At 44.4% G+C, this 22,850-nt stretch overlaps 1 protein-coding gene across 2 annotated transcripts in view; it reads right to left on the minus strand.

The window, feature by feature from the left end:
• Positions 1 to 221: 221 nt before the first annotated feature.
• Positions 222 to 22,850, minus strand: part of LOC115142324 (receptor tyrosine-protein kinase erbB-3-like) — a 34,846-nt gene continuing 12,217 nt past the window's right edge. The window contains exons 3-29 of one of the 2 annotated variants that reach the window (XM_029681730.2): positions 17,565 to 17,751; positions 16,630 to 16,755; positions 16,333 to 16,395; positions 16,076 to 16,194; positions 15,806 to 15,947; positions 15,499 to 15,612; positions 15,245 to 15,362; positions 13,639 to 13,712; positions 13,434 to 13,524; positions 13,011 to 13,028; positions 12,166 to 12,383; positions 11,892 to 12,024; positions 11,684 to 11,777; positions 11,337 to 11,491; positions 11,203 to 11,256; positions 9,148 to 9,289; positions 8,901 to 9,020; positions 8,651 to 8,749; positions 5,156 to 5,341; positions 4,912 to 5,067; positions 4,391 to 4,466; positions 4,116 to 4,262; positions 3,836 to 3,933; positions 3,416 to 3,601; positions 3,121 to 3,180; positions 2,702 to 2,972; positions 222 to 2,447 (exon numbers count right to left, since the gene is read on the minus strand). In XM_029681730.2, coding sequence (XP_029537590.2) covers positions 1,564 to 2,447; positions 2,702 to 2,972; positions 3,121 to 3,180; positions 3,416 to 3,601; positions 3,836 to 3,933; positions 4,116 to 4,262; positions 4,391 to 4,466; positions 4,912 to 5,067; positions 5,156 to 5,341; positions 8,651 to 8,749; positions 8,901 to 9,020; positions 9,148 to 9,289; positions 11,203 to 11,256; positions 11,337 to 11,491; positions 11,684 to 11,777; positions 11,892 to 12,024; positions 12,166 to 12,383; positions 13,011 to 13,028; positions 13,434 to 13,524; positions 13,639 to 13,712; positions 15,245 to 15,362; positions 15,499 to 15,612; positions 15,806 to 15,947; positions 16,076 to 16,194; positions 16,333 to 16,395; positions 16,630 to 16,755; positions 17,565 to 17,751 — 4,131 coding nt within the window. In that variant the 3' untranslated portion in view covers positions 222 to 1,563. The remainder of the gene's footprint in view (positions 2,448 to 2,701; positions 2,973 to 3,120; positions 3,181 to 3,415; positions 3,602 to 3,835; positions 3,934 to 4,115; positions 4,263 to 4,390; positions 4,467 to 4,911; positions 5,068 to 5,155; positions 5,342 to 8,650; positions 8,750 to 8,900; positions 9,021 to 9,147; positions 9,290 to 11,202; positions 11,257 to 11,336; positions 11,492 to 11,683; positions 11,778 to 11,891; positions 12,025 to 12,165; positions 12,384 to 13,010; positions 13,029 to 13,433; positions 13,525 to 13,638; positions 13,713 to 15,244; positions 15,363 to 15,498; positions 15,613 to 15,805; positions 15,948 to 16,075; positions 16,195 to 16,332; positions 16,396 to 16,629; positions 16,756 to 17,564; positions 17,752 to 22,850) is intronic. The other variant, XM_065001820.1, reaches the window with a different exon arrangement.

A 22,850-nucleotide genomic window follows, 5' to 3' on the forward strand; every position in this document is an offset into this window, starting at 1 on the left:
CCTGGGATGTTGTTTCAGGTGTTGAGCTCTGGTCATATGCTCAGCCCAACTGGAATAACGACAACATGGAATGTGCCTATTCATTTCTCACTCACCCCAAATGAATGGGACTGTGTAACAAGTGAACAGCAAGACACCACAGAAATGAATTAAACGTCTGTTATCAACAAACAGATTGTGAATCATGCGCATTCTCACTAATTAATGACAACAATCACATACATTCTTCAAAGAGTTTTATTATGTGGAAAATACTCAATAATATCACTTAAAATGTTACATTAACATTTTCAAAACATTAAAATACCATAGAAAAATAACATTGTACAAAACCATTTTTTGTTCTTATAAGTAAAAACATATACAAAGCTTATAATCGGGCCATTTCTATTAGTGCTTCACACACTCACAGTGCCTTACACTTATAATACAGTATCATATTTGAAAGAAAAGAAAAACATCCCAAAGCCTGTTATTATGGCTAAAAAACATGATCAATGTAAACCTGTAACAGACACATTAATGGCTGAACTTCCTGATTTGGCTTCTTTTTCGGCTTGGTCATTAAGAAATGCAGCAGCCATGACTGAAGCCAAACAAGAGTTGTCTTGTAAGGTGGTTTAATGTGGGTGTCTCGTGTGTGTGTTCATATGTGGCAAGCTTTTGTACATTCACTCTACCAAAACAGTGCACAGTTACAGTAACTCACCCTTCTAGATATCTTGAAACCAGGTCTTGTGTCTTAAAGTTGCCTAAGATAGGTAGTGCTAGCCAATTGTGTTTTGCCAGTTAGCTTCTGCAGGCTAGTATGTGACCGTGGCAAAGTAGATTTTTCATGTTGCACATCTTTTAATTGTCTCATTAAATGCTTTCAATATTTGTTTATGAATTTCTACAATTTATAGTTTGTATTAGGTTTTTAAGTCATTTAAATTTGGAGCTATTGATATTTAAAAAATATTGTCCCATGTACCATTTACTGATGGTCCATCTAGCCCCATAGCTATCTAGCCCCATGGGTATCTAGCCCCATGGGTATCTAGCCCCATAGCTATCTAGCCCCATGGCTATCTAGCCCCATAGCTATCTAGCCCCATAGCTATCTAGCCCCATGGGTATCGAATGTCAAATCAAATTGACTACGGGCATTACAACCTCCAAATTGATGACTGCTTGGTGGGCAGGATTGAAATAAACCCAAACCCAGGAAAACTATTACGGTACCGTTTATTCCGTGACATAAAATGTTTTCCTATCATCTCGCAAATCTCTGTTCTGAACGAGACTGACTTTATGATTTACACTTTGTTTTGACACTAGAATTAATGTTTCTGACTCATTGATGCCACATAGAACATTTTTAAAACAAGAAGTAGCTTTTTAGTGTCAGTTGCTCTTTAAAATACAAAAATGGCACACAGAGATATGTCTTAAATATTTTTGATATTTGGATGGCTCTGGATTGGTTTCTCCCCTCTCCTGGTCCTTCATTGAATTCAATGGACATGGAAAAGCTACAGAGGCAGCTATCCCCTTCAGGTTTGATGAAGGAGGTCCACTTCCCTACGTGCTCACAGCGTTAGGTTTCAGGAACAACCTGCTCTGCCAGTAGTCTGGATTGTCAAATGAGCGATCTCCGCCACCAGACTCCCCCACCCCTACCCCTGCACGCACTTTTACAAATGCCCCCATCCCTGTGTGCTGACCCCCCATGCCCCCCACTACACCCTCACCTTCTCCCTGCAAATTCTCATACTCCACTGGGTCCCCAACTCCAGGGACAGCCAGGGAATCCATGTCCTCGTACTCATCCACCTCTCCCTCTCCTCCTCTCTGCATCCTCAGCCCCTTCCTGCTTCGCAGAGCCTGCCGCAGCTTGGGTTGCCTGTTAGTGTAATGATAGTCGTCCTCTTCTACGTATTCATCGTCCTTTTCCTCCACCTCTCTCTCGTCTCTCATCCGCTGTTTGGGCATAGCTCCAGGATGAGGGACAACTCGTGTTGGGGGATCGTCTGGTCTTTCACTGGCCTCTGGTCCAACACTTCGAATGTCCATGTACTCATATTCAACGTCACCAGAGCCCCTTTCCTCCATTTTGTCTGAATCAGAGTTGAGGGCAGGGAATTCATAGTCCTGGTGTTCTTCATTCTTGGTTTGGCCTCCCCTGTTCTCCCCAGCTGATGTCCTGTGCCCCGTGCACTCTGTATACTCTGTGTCCAGGGATGGCAGAGAAGAGCGTTGCCTCTTGTTCATCTTCAACCAATGGCCATCTTTGGAGTGGCCAGGCTGCTGCCTGGGGGAGAGAGTCATCATGAACGCCTGTTTGTTCATGTACTCATATTCTTCACAGGAACTGTCATTGTCCTCCGAGGGTCCTGACGGGTATGAGGGAACCTTGGACGTCCTCCCGTGAGGAAGGGTGACCCGTGAGCTAGACAGTAGCGTATCTGTGGAGAACAGTGATAAGGGAAAGAGGAATGAGTAAGGTGATCGAGAGATCTGAAATGATCTGAGTAATTAACACTGACACTTTCAGTTGTAACAATGACCATGCAACCATTCACAAACAAAAACATGTGACTATTTATGGCTTAAAGAAAATATAAAAATGCAATATGTTCAATAGTCAGAAACACAAAGGTATATGTTCCTATGCATATTGTGTGGTATGTTTGTTTTCGTGATCTATCTATGGTATCACCTCTCTCTGGACTGTCACCCAGTCCGGGGAGCACGTATCCGTTTTGGTCCTCCTCCCCCTCTGTGTCAGGGGAGGGGGTCTCAGACAGCACCCCTGACATGCTGTCCCTCTGGGACATGTAGGCACTGTCCTCCCGATGCCGCTTCCTCTGCAGGCTGCCAGCCAAGTCCTCGCTCATCTCCAGCTCCACCAACGTGCCCCGCCCCTCGGAGCTCTCTGACACAGTGCGGGCGGAGTTGAGGCGAGAGCGAGATGCTGGGGACCACACCATCTATATAGAGGAACAGGGGGTATAATGTCAAATGAGTGATCAACCCTATAGGATTGATATAGGCTGGAAGACTTTCAATAATACATGTGTTAGCATGTAAACGTTTTCAGTAGGTTTTCATGTATCTTTATCATCTCCAGTGATTGACCTGAGAGTTATCCAGTCCTGGGGTCATGGGCAGGTATCCAGCCTGACTGCTGTGAGCACCCTGAGGGGAATACAGGAATGGGACAGGACGGGGTGGGAGTTAGAAAAACAACTTGGTGAACAAAAGGTTGTTTCGATCTGCCCATGTTATATATTGACAACCTGACCAGGACTATAGGCTATAACTTGGATTTTCCTGGTCAGGTCACATGGTCCAGAAAAACTCCTGGCCCCATACAGTTTAAAATGTATGCATCGTGTATGCATCGGGAGAGATGCCTTATATGAGCCCTCACCCTGTGGCTTTCCATTCGTGAGAGTCGAGAAAGACTCCTGGCCTGTGACAGATAGAGAGGAGGTGTGGCCATGCCGTCCCCTAGCCTCTCCTCATCCTGGTCCTCCAGCCCCGCCTCCATGTGATCCAGCTCTGTAACTCGGTGGTGAGAATCGTCTGAGGGAGAGTCAGACGGGCTGCAGTCCCCCTGGTGAACAGAGGAAGATAAAGAAATAAACTTCAATCATCATCATCATCACTAACAACATTATTATTATCCTGATGAGCTGACATTTGGTGTGGATGAACAAGAGTGTGACTCAGGCAAAGAGCACAGTCTTAGGACTGTATTGATTGGCATTTGGGAGTAGACTCCAAAAAACACATTCTTAGAAAACATTGATTTATATGGCTGTCTCCCAGGTGTGGCATTCTATCTTACCTTGATCACAAGGTACCGAGGCGGGTCCCTGGCCATTCTGGTAAACTCATTGGCCAGTTCCTTGAAGGTGGGACGGACATTCTCGTCAATCATCCAGCCTGTAAATGATGATAATGCCACATGAGTCCCATTTGAAAATATTTTCAGTTGTTTGAACATTCTTTATATACACAATACTTTCATAGCAAAACAAATTATTAAAATGCAACGTACTCTCCCTAACACATTTCACACAGATCTGATAGGTATTGAGGGTGAAGGAGAGAGGGTCGGCACTCACATTTGACCATGACCATGTAAACATCTATGGTACAGATGTGTGGCTGGGAGAGACGCTCGCCCTTCTCCAGCAGGTCAGGCACTTCCTGTGGACGCATCGTTGAGTAGGGCTCCGCCCCGTATGACATCATCTCCCACACTGTCACTCCTGCAAGATGGAGTAATATAATTGACATTCTAAAATCCTGGTAACTCAACATACACATAAGTACTTTCAAGTTACCGTTGATATAAAAGTCTATAAAAAGCACATGAAACATACACACAGTGACTCACCATAGCTCCAGACATCACTTTGATGTGTGTATCTGCGGAACAAGATGCTCTCCAGAGCCATCCATTTGATAGGCGTCTGTGGTGAGAGAGACAAGACAGGGAACTATGTCACCATGAGTTGCACCCAGTTCAAAGCCCGTGGCCACTGGGAAAAAACACCTATTAGGTAGTGTTCATGGCAACAATGCAAAACACATAGAGAAACAGGCCACGTATCTAGTCAACATCTCACCTAACAGAAAATACACAGGCCACGTATCTAGTCAACATCTCACCTAACAGAAAATACACAGGCCACGTATCTAGTCAACATCTCACCTAACAGAAAATACACAGGCCACGTATCTAGTCAACATCTCACCTAACAGAAAATACACAGGCCACGTATCTAGTCAACATCTCACCTAACAGAAAATACACAGGATGGTTTTCCAGAAGAAGATAAAGATAAATAGTAGGCTGAGACATTGTCCATGACGAGTTATTCCGGACTATGGGACCTAACCAAGAAGCCAACACACCTTGACCTCATTGTAGAAGTACTTCTTGTCATCAGGGTATAGCAGGTCTGCGATGCCATAGTCAGAGATCTGGACCATGTAGTCACTTTTCAAGAGAACATTCCTGGCTGCCAGGTTTCTGTGGACCATCCTGTGTTCCTCCAAATAGTACATACCCTGACGGGGGAGAGGACACACACCTCAGTCGCATAAACAATAACATGCACACATACACAACCACACACACACACACACGGTATCTCACCTTGGCAATCTGCACACACCAGTTGAGCAGCCTCTGTGGGTCCAGGCTATCCCTGTAGTGCCTGATGTGCTCCAGTAAGGACCCCTGAGTGCTGAGCTGGGTAACCAGCTGGAGACTTGCACCTGGACAGACGCCTAAGAGCCTGACTATGTACTGGTGGTCCAAGCTACCCATCGCCAACATGTGCTGCAGGGGTTATTAGAAAAATCTGCATTAGTAAACAGAGTCAAGCTAAGTGTTATCAGGTCAGTTATGATTTGAAGGGGAAGATGTTCTTGAGAATGGGTATGTGAGATATACACCACCGTTCAAAAGTTTGGGGTCACTTTGAAATGTCCTTTTAAAGAAAAGCACATTTTTTGTCCATTAAAATAACATCAAATTGATCAGAAATACAGTGTAGACATTGTTAATGACTATTGTAGCTGGAAACGGCTGATATTTAATGGAATATCTACATAGGCGTACAGAGGCCCATTATCAGCAAACATCACTCCTGTGTTCCAATGGCATGTTGTGTTAGCTAATCCAAGTTTATCATTTTAAAAAGGCTAATTGATCATTAGAAAACCATTTTGCAATTATGTTAGCACAGTTGAAAACTGTTGATCTGATTAAAGAAGCAATAAAACTGGCCTTCTTTAAACTAGTTGAGTATCTGGCACAACAGCATTTGTGGGTTCAAATACAGGCTCAAAAAGGCAAGATACAAAGAACTTGCTTCTGAAACTCGTCGGTCTATTCTTTTTCTGAGAAATTAAGAATATTCCATGTGAGAAATTGGCAAGAAAATGAAGATCACGTACAATGCTGTGTACTACTCCCTTCACAGAACAGTGCAAACTGGCTCTAACCAGAATAGAAAGAGGAGTAGAAGGCCCCGGTGCACAACTGAGCAAGAGGACAAGTACATTAGATTGTCCAGTTTGAGAAACAGATGCCTCACAAGTCCTCAACTGGCAGCTTCATTAAATACAGTGAGGGAAAAAAGTATTTGATCCCCTGCTGATTTTGTACGTTTGCCCACTGACAAAGAAATTTTCAGTCTATAATTTTAATGGTAGGTTTATTTGAACAGTGAGAGACAGAATAACAACAAAAAAATCCAGAAAAACGCATGTCAAAAATGTTATAAATTGATTTGTATTTTAATGAGGGAAATAAGTATTTGACCCCCTCTCAACCAGAAAGATTTCTGGCTCCGAGGTGTCTTTTATACAGGTAACGAGCTGAGAGCACATTCTTAAAGGGAGCGCTCCTAATCTCAGCTTGTTATCTGTATAAAAGACACCTGTCCACAGAAGCAATCAATCAGATTCCAAACTCTCCACCATGGCCAAGACCAAAGAGCTCTCCAAGGATGTCAGGGACAAGATTGTAGACAATTGTAGACAAGGCTGGAATGGGCTACAAGACCATCGCCAAGAAGCTTGGTGAAAAGGTGACAACAGTTGGTGCGATTATACGCAAATGGAAGAAACACAAAATAACTATCAATCTCCCTCGACCTGGGGCTCCATGCTAGATCTCACCTCATGGAGTTGCAATGATCATGAGAATGGTGAGGAATCAGCCCAGATCTTGTCAATGATCTCAAGGCATTGTTATTTTTACCTTTATTTAACCAGGCAAGTCAGTTAAGAACAAATTCTTATTTTCAATGATGGCCTAGGAACAGTGGGTTAACTGCCTGTTCAGGGGCAGAACGACAGATTTGTACCTTGTCAGCTCGGGGATTTGAACTTGCAACCTTCCGGTCACTAGCCTAACGCTCTAACCACTAGGCTACCCTGCCGCCCCATAGTCACCAAGAAAACAATTGGTAACACACACTAATCCGTGAAGGACTGAAATCCTGCAGCGCCCGCAAGGTCCCCCTGCTCAAGAAAGCACATATACATGCCGGTTTGAAGTTTGCCAATGAATATCTGAATGATTCAGAGGACAACTAGGTGAAAGTGTTGTGGTCAGATGAGACCAAAATGGAGCTCTTTGGCATCAACTCAACTCGCCGTGTTTGGAGGAGGAATGCTGCCTATGACCCCAAGAACACCATCCCCACCGTCAAACATGGAGGTGGAAACATTATGCTTTGGGGGTGTTTTTCTGCTAAGGGGACAGGACAATATCACTGCATCAAAGGGACGATGGACAGGGCTATGTACCGTCAAATCTTGGGGGAGAACCTCCTTCTTTCAGCCAGGGCATTGAAAATGGGTCGTGGATGGGTTCCAGCATGACAATGACCCAAACACACGGCCAGGGCAACAAAGGAGTGGCTCAAGAAGAAGCACATTAGGTCCTGGAGTGGCCTAGCCAGTCTCCAGACCTTAATCCCATAGAAAATCTGTGGAGGGAGCTGAAGGTACAAGTTGCCAAAAGTCAGCCTCGAAACCTTAATGACTTTGAGAAGATCTGCAAAGAGGAGTGGGACAAAATCCCTCCTGAGATGTGTGCAAACCCAGGTGGCCAACTACAAGAAACATCTGACCTCTGTGATTGCCAACAAGGGTTTTTCCACCAAGTACTAAGTCATGTCTGCACATCTATCATTCCAGTGTTTAATTGCTATATTGTAATTACTTCGCCACCAGGGCCTATTTATTGCCTTAACTCCCTTATCTTACCTCATTTGCACTCACTGTATATAGACTTTTTGTTTTCTTTTGTTCTACTGTATTATTGACTGTATGTTTTATTTATTCCATGTGTAACTCTGTGTTGTTGAATGTGTCGAATTGCTATGCTTTATCTTGGCCAGGTCGCAGTTGCAAATGAGAACTTGTTCTCAACTAGCCTACCAGGTTAAATAAAGGTGAAATAAAAAAAATAAAAAATGTTTTGCAGAGGGCTCAAATACTTATTTCCCTCATTAAAATGCAAATGAATGTATAACATTTTTGACATGAGTTTTTCTGGATTTTTTTGTTGTTATTCTGTCTCACTGTTCAAATAAACCTACCATTAAAATGAAAGACTGGTCATTTCTTTGTCAGTGGACAAACGTACAAAATCAGCAGGGGATCAAATACTTTTTTCCCCTCACTGTAGTACCCGCAAAACACCAGGCTCAATGTCAACAGTGAAGTGGCGACTCCAGGATGCTGGCCTTCTAAGCAGAGTTGCAAAGAAAAAGTCATATCTCAGACTGGCTAATAAAAAGAAAAGATTAAGATGGGCAAAATAACACAGACACTGGACAGAGGAACTATGCCTAGAAGGATAAACTTGGATTAGTTAACACAACGTGCCATTGGAACACAGGAGTGATGTTTGCTGATAATGGGCCTCTGTACGCCGATGTAGATGTTCCATAAAAAATCTGCTGTTTCCAGCTACAATAGTCCTTTACAACATTAACAATGTCTACACTGTATTTCAGATCAATTTGATGTAATTTTAATGACAAAAAAAATGTGCTTTTCTTTAAAAAACAAGGACATTTCTAAGTGACGCCAAACTTTTGAACGGTAGTGTATCTATATATTTTCTTACGTCTGTGATCTCATGGAAGGTCTGCCGCCCTGTTCGATCATGAATAGTCTTTATGGCCACGGGGATCTTCACTGAGTCTCCCTCAGGAATCCAAATGCCCTGAGAAAGGTGGAGGAAAAGACAGAGGGAGAGGGGTTACCTCACAATGAAACAAAGAAAACGTAAGAAGCACAATTTGGTAAATGGTAGAAAGGTGCAGTGATGATGAAAATAGGGGGTTTAAGAGGCCGACGGTTGATGTTGTAATCACCTTGTGGATGGAGCCAAACACCCCGGTGCCCAGCAGCTTGATCTTACGGAGCTCTCTGACCTTCAGGATCCTCGCATGAACTTTGACCCCCTTCTCACCAGGGTCCAAGGGCTCTAAACTCTACAGACCAACACAAATGCACACAGTTAATATCAAGACAATAACACACACACAGACAGTGCTATGAAAAAATCCTTATTTTATCTCTCTCTCTCACACTCACACACACCCTCTCTCCCCTCCCCACCTCTCCACTCGCCAGGTATCTCCTCATGGCTCTCTTGCGCCGGATGGCAAGACCTCTGCGGTACAGAACACTCATCACAAAGATAGAGATGCCCACTATCACCGCTGCCAAAACTCCCAGAACAATGCCTATAATGGGTTGGCTGGAAAGAGACACAGGAAGAGGTATTAGCCAATCGGCAGCTGATATACAGTGCATTCGGAAAGAATTTAAACTCCTTGACTTTTCCACATTTTGCTATGTTAAAGACTTATTCTAGAGAGTATTATAAAAAAATCGAATCAATCTACACACAATACCCCATAATGACAAAGCAATAACAGTTGAAATGTTGGCAAATTCAATTGATTGGACATGATTTGGAAAGGCACACACCGGTCTTAATAAGGTCCCACAGCTGACAGTGCATGTCAGAGCAAAAACCAAGACATGAGGTCGAAGGAATTGTGCGCAGAGCTCCAAGACAGGATTGTGTTGAGGCACAGATATGGGGAAGGGTACCAAACATTTCGGCAGCATTGAAGGTCCCCAAGAACACAATGGCCTCCATAATTCTTAAATGGAAGAAGTTTGGAACCACCAAGACTCTTCCTAGAGCGGGCCACCTGGCCAAAATGAGCAATCAGGGGAGAAGGGCCTTGGTCAGGAAGATGACCAAGACCCCGACGGTCATTCTGACAGAGCTCCAGAGTTCCTCTGTTTAGATGGGAGAACCTTCCAGAAGGAGAACCATCTCTGCAGAACTCCTCCAATCAGGCCTTTATAGCAGAGTGGCCAGATGGAAGCCACTCCTCAGTAAAAGGACTCTCGGAACATGAGAAAAAAGATTCTCTGGTCTGATGAAACCAAGATCAAACTCTTTGGCTTGAATGCCAAGCGTCACGTCTGGAGGAAATCTGACACCATCCCTACGGTGATGAATGGTGGTGGCAGCATCATGCTGTGGGGATGCTGTGGGGATGCAGGTCAGTCAATTCAGAAAATTTCCAGAACTTTGAAAGTTTCTTCAAGTGCAGTCGCAAAAACCATCACACCCTATGATGAAACTGGCTCTTACAAGGATTACCACAGGAAAGGAAGACCCAGAGTTACCTCTGCTGTAGAGGATAAGTTCATTACAGTTATCAGCCTCAGAAATTGCAGCCCAAGTAAATGTTTCACAGAGTTCAAGTGACAGACACATCTCAACATCAACTGCTCAGAGGAGACTGTATGAATCAGTTCTTCAAGGTAGAAACCACTACGAAAGGACACCAATAGGAAGAAGAGACTTGCTTGGGCCAAGATTCACGAGCAATGGACATTAGACCGGTGGAAATCTGTTCTTTGGTCTGATGAGTCCAAATTTGAGATATTTGGTTCCAACTGCTGTGTCTTTGTGATATGCAGAGTAGGTGAACGGATGATCTCTGCATGTGCGGTTCCTACCGTGAAGCATGGAGGAGGAGTGATGGTGTGGGGGTGCTGTGCAAGTGACACTGTCAGTGATTTATTTAGAATTCAAGGTACACTTAACCAGCATGGATACCACAGTATTCTGCAGCGATACACCACCCATCCGGTTTGCGCTTAGTGGGACTATCATTTGTTTTTCAACAGGACAATGACAAAACACACCTCCAGGCTGTGTAAGGACTATTTGACCAATAAGGAGAGTGATGGAGTGCTGTATCACATGATCTGGCCTCCACATGTCTTCACTATTATTCTAAAATGTAGAAAATAGTTCAAATAAAGAAAAACCCTTGTATGAGCAGGTGTGTCCAAACTTTTGACTGGTACTGTATGTAAATGTGATATTTTAGTTTTTGCTTTGTCGTTATAGTGTTAGATTGATGAGGGGGAAAAACTATTGGATCAATTTTAGATCAAGGCTGTAACGTAACAAAATGTGGAAAAAGTCAAGGGGTCTGAATACTTTCCGAATGCACCGTACAATAATGAAGATTGCTGTGCTCTAGACTAGAGAACACAGAACACACTTTAATTGTCATTACATTGAGGAGATATCAGGTTGTCAGTCACAGGTGGAGAAAAGACAGAGGCTCCACTCACCTAGTGGTTAATCTGGACGAGTCCAAACAGTCCCCAATGCCTGGCCCTGAGCAACTGAAAACACAGAACAGAGAGATATTTAACACGCATGCACACACACACACACCTCCCCCATTCTCTGACTCGTTTCTCACCCCTGGGTGCAGTTGAGGTGGCAGGGCTCACAGCGTCTCTGCTGGTTGGGGTACTTAAAGATGAGACCCTTCTCCCCCATCACTCCCTCAGGGCATGAGGACACACAGTGGGGACCGTCCCTCAGACTGGCACACACCACACACTTATTAGCTCCCTGCAGAGAGACAGAGAGGGAGAGAGAGGACCATTTCCATGTAACTGTGATCCAAAATATCCCCCGCAAGGTGGCAGTAAAGCGCTACATTTCAGATAGTCCTGAGAATTTTGAGAGACACTTTTCAACTGATCCCTCTGAGCTTATGTCTTTTTATGACACATTGAGAGATATGGTCAGAGGTGTGCATACCGGTCCTGTGCAGGTGAACCGTCCCTCCTGGACCTCACACTCTGAGTGACAGGGCATACATTCGCCCTTTGGACCTGCAAACTCACGCCCCTCCCTGGAGAAAAACAGAGATTGAGATTGAAAAATAGGTTGAAAACATAGTCACACACACATATTGAGACATACTCTACATTATGATAAAGATACATTGTTTTGACTGACTACTGACCCAGTGAGAAATCTGCACTGATGGACACAGGTTCCTCCTCGGTTGAAGTTCTTACAGGACATACACTGGTCCGGACCAGGACCCCAACACCCCTCCAACGAACACAGTGGGTCACACATGTGCCCCTCCTCAACTACACACACACACACACACACACACACACACACACACGAATATGCAAAAAACTATTAGTTCTTCAACTAGTTTACCTGCCATATTCACTCAATGATTTTGAGATTTCACCCAGTCTCTCTCCTCAGTCCCCCTGTCTCACCACACTGGCTCTGGAGACGATTCTCCTTGACGTCAATGTTCTTCTGGCGGCGCTGTGGGCGGGAGCTGCTGCTGAAGAGGCGTGTCCAGTTGACGGTGTGGTGGTAGCACAGCTTCTTGTTACCTGTGATGTAGACGCCGCCGTCGTTGATCCTCCGCAGCGAGCGCAGCCCCAGAGATGTCAGGGACGGGATGCGCATCACCAGCAGGGAGTAGCCCCTGAACAAGAGGGAGGAGTCAATAACACAGGAGGAGGAAGATGAGCAGGGCAGAGGGGTAGAGAGGCAGTGGGAGAGTGGGTCAAAGGTGAGGGAGCAGGGAGAGGAGAACCATCAGGGTGGAGGGAATGGAGGATACTTCAGACAAAATATGTACAAATGTATACTTTAGCTGGGAACATCAAGTCAGGACAGATTTAAAAAATGAATCGCACATTCGTCATTGCTGCTCCCAAACACTAATTGTCTACCAGCAGACAGAAAATGTGTATGTTGCTATGTAGCGAATGTATATGTCATTGTCTTTGAGATTAGTTTGATCAATACCACCTATTCACCCAGTGACTCCCAGTACCCAACTCTTCACTTATACGTAGAAGTGTGTATGGTCATATGGTATGATCAAGTTCAAAGTACAATCATGAGGATAGTGGTTACCTTATACCTCAACACAAATCCCTCACCCACCACCACCAACTGAGACACTTCTCATACAGTTCAAGACAACACATAACAAATTCTGAGTAAAATGTTGCTTAGCATAATCACAGGTGATAAGGAGGAAATTGTGTAAGTATGATGTCATACCAGGAAGATTAGTAAAACAGCTGTCACAAACACACTGTACCTTTTAGAGCGCCCTCCTCTGATGGGACAAACAAGACAGAGAGAGAGACAGAAGAGACAGAAGAGACAGAGACACAGAAGAGACAGAAGAGACAGAAGAGACAGAAGAGACAGAAGAGACAGAGAGACAGAGAGACAGGAGAGACAGGAGAGACAGAAGAGACAGAAGAGACAGAGAGGAGAACAGAGTAGAGAATGAGAAAAAGGGTGAAAGAGGATGAGAGAAAGTGGTGACAAGACACACAAGACACAACAGGTCAGTCTATGCATGCATGTCTACAATGCAGTTGAACACAGATGGAAATGGTGATGGGTTCAGTGTACACATACTGTAGAATGTGAACAAGATATGTCTTTAGTGCAGAGAGACAGAGACACAAGTATAACGTCAGACAGTGAGGGAGACAGACAGACAGATCGTCACCTGTAAAGGGTTCTTCCTTGTATGGTTGTCAAGTTGGAGAACACTGACAGGTCTGTCAGAGTTTCCGGCCATGACTGGATACTCAGAATGTCTGGCAACCGGAGAAGGTGTGTTACAAACACAGAACACCATACAAACACACCACTAAACTGACGCATGCACTTGAAACTTCAACACACACACACACATTCATACACACACATACCTGTGATCTCTCGCACAGTTCTGAAGATCTTCAGTTTCTCTGGATCCAAAGCTGTGATGTTGTTGTAGGGATCACTGTGTGTAGAAGATCAACCAACAGAGAAGTGGTGAGGACCAACGAAAAGGGAACAAATTGACATGACTGTGTCATTTTGAATATACATATGTAGGATCTTCATTTGAGACAGTTTGCTACAGCAGGAAAACGAGCCTGCAGAAACAGGACTTGTGAATTATTATCTGGATTATAATTCATGTAATTTTTTGTAGGGGATGATACATTTTTCATTAGGGCAATTCAAGTCTGACATTTTAAAGTGGAAATTAGAAACCTTAGAAGACTTTTTTAACCTTGAATAGACTACAAGTTTGCATTTCGTACTGTGCAGGAAAATTCTCAGAAACAAATCTTAATCAAATTAAGATTCTACATCTGTACATTGAGTGTATAAAACATTAGGAACACCTGCTCTTTATTTAATAGACTGACCAGGTGAATCCAGGTGAACGTTAGGATCCTTTATTGATGTCACGTGTTAAATTCCCTTCAATCAGTGTAGATGAAGGGAGGAGACAGGTTAAAGATGGATTTTAAGCCTTGAGACAATTAAGACATGGATGATGTGTGTGCCATTCAGAGGGTGAATCGGCAAAACAAAATATTGAAGTGCCTTTGAATGGGTTATGGTAGTAGGTGCCAGGCGCACCGGTTGAGTGTGTCAAGAACTGCAATGCTGGTGTTAGCTGTGCCACTAGAGATTCTGGGTTTGAGTCCAGGCTCTGTCGCAGCCGGCTGCGACTAGGATACCCATTGGGCGGCGCACAATTGCCCAAGCGTCATCCGAGTTAGGGGAGGGTTTGGCCGGCAGAGTTGTCCTGGTCCAATCGCGCACTAGCGACTCCTGCGGCGGACCGGGCGCAGTGCACGCTGACACGGTCACCATGTGCACGGCCAGGTGTACAGTGTTTCCTCCGACACATTGGTGCGGCTGGCTTCCGGGTTAAGTGGGCATCGGTTGGATTGCGCTTCTGAGGACGCACGGCTCTCGACCTTCGCCTTTCCCGAGTCTGTACGGGAGTTGCAGCGATGAGACAAGACTGTAACTACCAATTGGATACCATGAAATTAGGGAGAAAAAGGGGTAAAAGTAACACAAAAAAACAAAAATATATAAAAATTACATTTAAAAAAGAACTGCAACGCTGCTGGGTTTTTCACACTCAACAGTTTCCTATGTCAGTTTCCCATATCAAGAATGGTCCACCACTCAAAGAACATCTAGCCAACTTGATACAACTGTGGGAAGGGATCCCTTCGACCCCTTATAGAGTCCATGCCTCGTCAAATTGAGGCTGTTCTGAAGGAAAAGGGGGGTGCAACTCAATATTAGGAAGGTGTCGATTTTTTAAGATATTTAAAATCAAATGTATTTAATAGAGAGAGATAGAGGTGAAAGGTAGGGGAGAGAGTGCTGAAAGCATATTGGGCCAGATTGGAAACTATACTGGCAGCGGTACATTGTACATGTGCTCCAGCTGCAGTGTCTTCGATCATTAAACCACCTCAGGTCATGCCATTTTGATAGGACATTGCAACTGTCACTCACCCTTTGATCCCGGTGACCAGAAAGTGCAGGCTGCCCTGGATCTTGGTGCAGTTGATGAAACTGTCAATGTTCTGAGAGTCCACTGTCTGTCTAGAGGCTGTGCCTGTTCCTTGACAAGCTAGAGAGGAGAGGAAATAATTAATAAAGCCAAAGTTTCACTACATGAGTGAAAAGGACAGGTTGCTGGAGTAGAGGACACTACAGATCTGTGATATTTGATGGGTGTATAGTATGTGTGGACACTGGACAGGTACCTTTGGGACAGAGGCCTCCACAGGGCTCACACCTCTTCACTCCTTTCCTCTCCACCTCCGTCTTATAAGGGGGGCAGCTGCTCACACACGAGCTCCCGTCCACCACAAAATTAGCTGTGGAGGAATGAGAGACAGAGAAAGAGTGGGGCAGAGGGACAGACAAATCATTAGAATCCATAGGAAAATACACAGGGAGATTGGACCATGCTAGAAATTGATAGATTGAATGTAGTCATGATGGTCATGATTAGGACCAGGAGTTGACCGGTGAGGTGTAGTGGATAGAGCATGCTGTGTGTGGACTCACTGGGGCACTGGGCCACGCAAATGGAGCCGTACTGGTACTTGGCGCTGGGGTTGGGCTCCAGTTTGAAGGTGTGCTTGTTGTAGATGAGGGTCTGGGGACACTGCGGCACACAGGAGCCTGAGTTGTTGAAGTTGCGGCAGGCCTGGACAGAGAAAATATAGTTATGCATTGCTTAGTAGTATAGGTTTAACCTATTCATTTCTATTAAATGACTATCAGAACTTCTGGTAACACTTCTTTGCAGTATGCTTGTGTGTACAGAAAACTCACAAAGCAGTCTGTGTCCAGGGGTCCGGTACAGCCTCCTGCACACTCCATATGACAGCACTCACTGGGACTCCTCCCAAAGCAGCGGCCATTACACTGAGGGGCACACACTGTCTTCGTCACTGAGGGGGGAGAGAGAAAGAGAGAGAGAGACAGAGAGAGAGAGAGAACACTTTGAGCCAAGCGATCTGACTGAGCTGGGTTGTATGCGACAGAGGGGTTATCTAGTGTTGCAAGACAATGAGAAGCAGGTGACTAACAGATCTGGCAGGTGTCATTCCTGGACCCCCAACATGGACCTGGGCATGCCTCATCACATGGCTCTGAAAAACAACATGTCAGAAATGTTAGAAAACGTAGAAGCTACATTATACAAGAACACAGATCCTAACCATTTAACATAAAAGTTATCCTTACTGTAGCTGTCTCATCACTAATCTGAATACATAAACATGACAATTGACTTCTGCGAGTCCCTACCATGTACCTCCCACTGTACTCAAACAAATTTCAAACAAATGTATTCATAAAGCCCTTCTGAGCTGGGTTGTACTCACGTTCAGGGCCGTTCTCGTTAATGATGACCTCAGAGGCTCCATCCTTCACTATGTCCAGCCAGTTCACCTGAGGGGTGTAGCTCAGGAACTTATTCTGAATGATCTGCACCCCTCCCTCCAGGATCTCTGTGGAACACACACACACACACACGCACGCACACACGCACGCACAGACGCACACAAAGGAGGACAAACAATTAGTTTACTGTTTCTAGTCAAGATAATTGGCATAACAGGCCAGAACCCATTGGTGAGTAACCACATCAAAACTGACACAAGTCTGTATTTCTCTCTCACCCTATAGTGCCTCCTCTCACCTCTCATGTTACACTGACAGTTGGGTACATAGTAAAGGGCATTTCAACAGGGACTTCCAATAAAGACATCTACTCATATTGTACCTGACACACACACACACACACACACACACACACACACACACAAACAAACCTCCTTAAACCCTACTGTACTGTATCCATGCCAACAAGGGGTGTGGTTGTACTATGTGGGTGTGGGAGTGCCAACAGTAACATGCAACCTGCCTAGCAGGCTCTCTTTTCTTTATGTCCAGCCTCCCACGCGCAGCCATACTACAACTCTAGAGAGGGAGGGTTGTAGTAACATGCCTGCCATTTGTCACTGACACTTTGATGGGACGGGAGCCTAAAAGTTAACTACTGAAGTTGGCATGGTAGTTGACATGTGGACCATGATAACCATATTGTTGTTCATGATGATGATGTGTATCACTTAAAGGCTTATCTTCATCTCCATTAACATGTTTTTGAATGTGTGTGTGTGTGTGTGTGTGTGTGCGCTTCATCTCCATTAACATGTTTTTGAATGTGTGTGTGTGTGTGTGTGTGTGTGTGTGTGTGTGTGTGTGTGTGTGCCTTTGTGCGTGAGTTTGTGCGTGCGTGCATGCATGCGTGTACCTGTGAGGTGTGTGAGGCCCAGCTCCTCCAGTCCGTGTTGGCCGTCCTTCTGGTAGTTGACGAGGACAGCCAGAGCAAAGCGCTCCTCGAACAGAGTGGTGCCTCTGATGATACGGAGCTGGTCCAGCGGCAGCCGACTGAACTGGTTAATGGCTATAAGGATGTAGCCTGTCACTTCTCTGATAGACTACAGGGGAGGAGAGAGGTCAGGGAAGAGGGAAAGAGTCAACAAAAAAGTTTTACTCCAAAGTGCAGATGGAATGAGGATACGGCTATGTTTCTCATTGTTGATCTTGGAGGGCTGCACACAGCAAATTAGCCAGTGATGATTTTACAGTATAACATTTCTAGTGTTGATTCAGCAGTTAAATTCATTCTGTAAGAGTGAAATTAACACTCAGTGGTGTAAAATTTTCCCCAGTGTTGGTGTTAATAATTAATAACCAGAGGTATTGTTTTACACTTGAAGAGAAAACAGTCCCATCAAGACAATGCTCATCATTATCACATTTCCCAGCATGCTGTAGATAGATTTTTTAGGATTGTTTTCAATCTGTAGTGGCCTGTAAACCAGGAGTTTTCTAACATGACTGCATTAGGTTAAAACTAGGCCATCAAAGTAAGGCCTTATTGTGATGGAGTTTAATTTTAATGATGGCATTCACCTAGGTACTCACTTGGTGAAAGCTTGGTGAAAGCCAAAGTCTTGTAAAAAGAAATAATTCAATAACCATGTCTCTGTTACTAACAAATACAGTCATGGGTGGTAACTCTACAATTTACTCGTAAAGAAAAGGCACCCTGGGAAATATGCAAATGAGACTTTACACAATTCAGTGTTAAAACAGCATCCAAAAAATGATTTACTGTAACACTACAAGTGTTAATTTCTTACACTGAGAAAGTGTAACAGCGTCAGCACTAAGCAAAGTGAGTCCAGTTTTACATATAATCAAGTGTATGTTCATATGACTCATATGTTCACTGAAAATAGTATACATTTGACACTTTTAGAGTTAAATGTACACCATTGATTTTGCTGTGCAGTGTGAGCAGGCATTTGTTACCTGATTCAATTTAATTAACTATTCATCAAGACCTTGATTTGCTGAATCAGGTGTGTTAGAACTGGGACAGAAGCCTGCACATAAGTAGCCCTCCAGTATGTGGAGTGAAGAACATAGATGTAGTGGATAATGTACCTTAATTCAAGACTATTTACTGTAAATACTAAGATGCTACATTGACTTTGACAATAACATCACAACACAACATCCTCTTCTTCTCACACTCATCAATAGTTACCATGAGAGCCGTAACATTAGCTAATCACAGTACCATGACAGTTAAACTAGTTATGGGTAACTAACTGGTTTCCATGGCTATGTGATAAGTTACCATGGCTGTGTGATCAGTTACCATGGCCGCACCACAGTGTGGAGGAGACTAAGCAGGGCCGGCTCTAGCCTTTTGGGGGCCTAAGCAAAATTTGGTTGGGGGCCCAGCCACCAAGTAGGCAAAAAAATCTAGATGCCCCCATCTTGACATCGGAGAGAAAATTTTAATTTTAAAGTGCATTTCCTGCAATTCTACACATTTTGCAGTGGCGTGTAGAGAACATGTTTCAGTTTTCTCCACTTATAGACATTTTGCCATGGGGTGAACATTTTTGCAACTTTGCAACACATTTCATGCAATTCTACTCATATAGCCATAGGGGCGGAGACACATTTTTGCACTTTTATAGCAAATTTCCTGCAATTCTACATATTTTGCCATGGGCATGATTACTACAAGTTTACATAACGGGCTAGACAAATTTACCAATCTAAGACTTAGTTAGCTGATATGGCTAATTGAGTGACAATGAATGGTTTGAATCCCTGAGCCGACTAGGTGAAAAATCTGCGGATGTGCCCTTGAGCAAGGCAATTAACCTTAATTGTTCCTGTAAGTCACTCTGGTTAAGAGTGTCTGCTTAATGACTGAAATGTTAAAATAGAAACTGCTGATGCACAACCAAACATGAAGATGGCACCGAAGAACACGGCTGACATTTTACATTCTCCCAACCAATTGTGCTATTTTGTTAGTTTTTTTGCGTTTTGTGTAACTTATTTTTTAAACTTATTGTGTACATAATATTGCTGCTACCGTCTTTTATGACCGAAAATAACTTCTGGACATCAGCGATTACTCACTGCGGACTGGAATAAACTTTTTCCTTTAACAAGTCGGACAAGAAGGATATCCTGCTTTCACTGGATCAGGCCCAAATCCCGCCTTTTGCGGGAAGAAAAACGCAGGAAAAGGGGCCGCAAATCGGGCAGCCTTCTGAGAATCCATAGGCGAGCGAGTAAACTCCCACTGCCATCCGTTCTTCTTGCTAACGTGCAATCATTGGAAAATAAAATTGATGACCTACGATTAAGATTATTCTACCAACGGGACATTAAAAACTGTAACATCTTATGTTTCACCGAGACATTGCTGAACGACGATACGGACAATATAGAGCAAGCGGAATTTTCCATACACCGGTAGAACAGAGACGATACCTCTGGTAAGACGAGGGGTGGAAGTGTGTGTCTATTTGTCAATAACAGCTGGTGCGCGATGTCTAATATTAAAGAAGTCTCGAGGTATTGCTTGCCTGAGGTAGAGTATCTTATGAAAAGCTGTAGACCACACTATCCACCAAGAGAGTTATCATCTATATTATTCGTAGTAATCTATTTACCACCACAGAATGAAGCTGGCACTAAGACCGCTCTCAACCAACTCCATAAGGCTATAAGCAAAGAAGAAAATGCTCACCCAGAAGCGGCACTCCTAGTGGCCGGGGACTTTAATGCAGGGAAACTTAAATCAGTTTTACCAAATTCTAACCAACATGTCACATGTGCAATCAGAAAAAAACAATTCCTAGACTTCCTTTACTCCACACACAGAGATGCATAGAAAGCTATCCCCCACCCTCTAATTGGCAAATCTGACCATAATTCTATACTCTTGATTCCTGCTTACAAGCAAAAACTAAAGCAGGAAGTACCAGTGACTCGCTCAATACGTAAGTGGTCAGATGACGAGGATGCTACACTACAGGTCTGTTTTGCTAGCACAGACTGGAATAGGTTCGTGGATTCATCCAATGTCATTGAGGAGTACACCACCTCAGTTATAGGCTTCATCAACAAGTGCATCGACGACGTCGTCCCCACAGTGACTGTACGTACATATCCCAACCAGAATCCATGGATTACAGGCAACATCCGCATCGAGCTAAAGGCTAGAGCTGCCGCTTTCAAGGAGCGGGAGACAAATCCGGACGCTTATAAGAAATCCCATTATACCCTCAGACAAACCATCAAACAAGCAAAGCGTCAATACAGAATTAAGATGGAATCCTACTACACCGGCTCTGACACTCGTCGGATCTGGCAGGGCTTGAAAACTTTTACGGACTACAAAGGGAAACCCAGACGCGAGCTGCCAAGTGACGCGAGCCTACCAGACGAGCGAAATGCCTTTTATGCTCGCTTCAAGGCAAGCAACACTGAAGCATGCACGAGAGCACCAGCTGTTCTGGATGACTGTGTGATAACGCGCTCGGTAGCCGATGTGAACAAAAGCTTTAAACAGGTCAACATTCACAAAGTCGCTAGGCCAGACAGATTACCAGGACGTGTAGTCAAAGCATGAGCGGACCAACTGTCAAGTGTCTTCACTGACATTTTCAACCTCTCCCTGACCGAGTCTGTAATACCTACATGTTTCAAGCAGACCACCATAGTCCCTGAGCCAAAGGAAGCGAAGGTAACCTGCCTAAATGATTACCGCTCTGTGGCACTCACATCGGTATCCATGAAGTGCTTTGAAAGGCTGGTCATGGCTCACATCAACAGCATCCTCCCAGATACCCTAGATTCACTCCAATTTGCATACCGCACCAACAGATCCATAGATGACGCAATCTCATTCGCACTCCACGCTGCCCTTTCCCACCTGGACAAAAGGAACACCTATGTGAGAATGCTGTTCATTGGCTACAGCTCAGCTTTCAACACCATAGTGCCAACGAAGCTCATCACTAAGCTAAGGACTCTGGGACTAAACACTTCCCTCTGCAACTGTGTCCTGGACTTCCTGATGGGCCGCTTCCAGGTGGTAAGAGTAGGCAACAACACGTCTGGCACACTGATCCTTAACCCTGCTCAGGGGTGTGTACTTAGTCCCCTCCTATATTCCCTGTTCACCCACGACTGCGTGGTCAAACACGACTCCAACACATCATTAAGTTTGCTGACGACACAACAGTGGTAGGCCTGATCACTGACAACGATGAGACGGCCTATAGGGAGGAGGTCAGATAACTGGCAGTGTGGTGCCAGGACAACAACCTCTCCCTCAGTGTGAGCAAGACAAAGGAGCTGATCGTGGACTACAGGAAAAGGCAGGCCGAACAGGCCCCCACTAACATCGACGGGGCTGTAGTAGAGCGGGTCGAGAGTTTCAAGTTCCTTGGTGTCCACATCAGCAACAAACTATCATGGTTCAAACATACCAAGACAACATACCTTTTCCCCTTTAGGAGACTGAAAATATTTGGCATGGGTCCCCAGATCCTCAAAAGGTTCTACAGCTGCACCATAGAGGGCATCCTGACCGGTTGCATCACCGCCTGGTATGGCAACTGCTCGGCCACTGACCGTAAGGCGCTACAGAGGGTAGTGCGAAAGGCCCAGTACATCACTGAGGCAAAGCCTCCTGCCATCCAGGACCTATATAACAGGCAGTGTCAGAGGGAAGCCCATAAAATTGTCAGAGACTCCAGTCACACAATTTATAGACTGTTTTCTCTGCTACTGCACGGCAAGTGGTACCGGAGTGCCAAGTCTAGCACCAAAAGGCTCCTCAACAGCTTCTAACCCCAAGCCATAAGACTGCTAAACAATTAATCAAATCGCCACCGTACATTTTATATTGACCCCCTCTCCCTTTTGTACACTGCTGCTACACGCTATTTATTATCTATGCAGTCACTTCATCCACACCTACATATACAAATTACCTCAACTAACCTGTACCCCCCGCACACTGACTCGGTACCGGTGCCCCCTGTATATAGCCTCGTTATTGTTATTATTTTTGTGTTACTTTTTATTATTACTTTTTACTTTCGTCTACTTTGTAAATATTTTCTTAACTCTTCTTGAACTGCACTGTTGGTTAAGGGCTTGTAAGTAAGCATTTCATGGTAAAGTCTACACTTGTATTTGTCGCATA

The sequence above is a fragment of the Oncorhynchus nerka genome, linkage group LG15 (assembly GCF_034236695.1).
Source record: "Oncorhynchus nerka isolate Pitt River linkage group LG15, Oner_Uvic_2.0, whole genome shotgun sequence".
NCBI lineage: Eukaryota > Metazoa > Chordata > Actinopteri > Salmoniformes > Salmonidae > Oncorhynchus > Oncorhynchus nerka.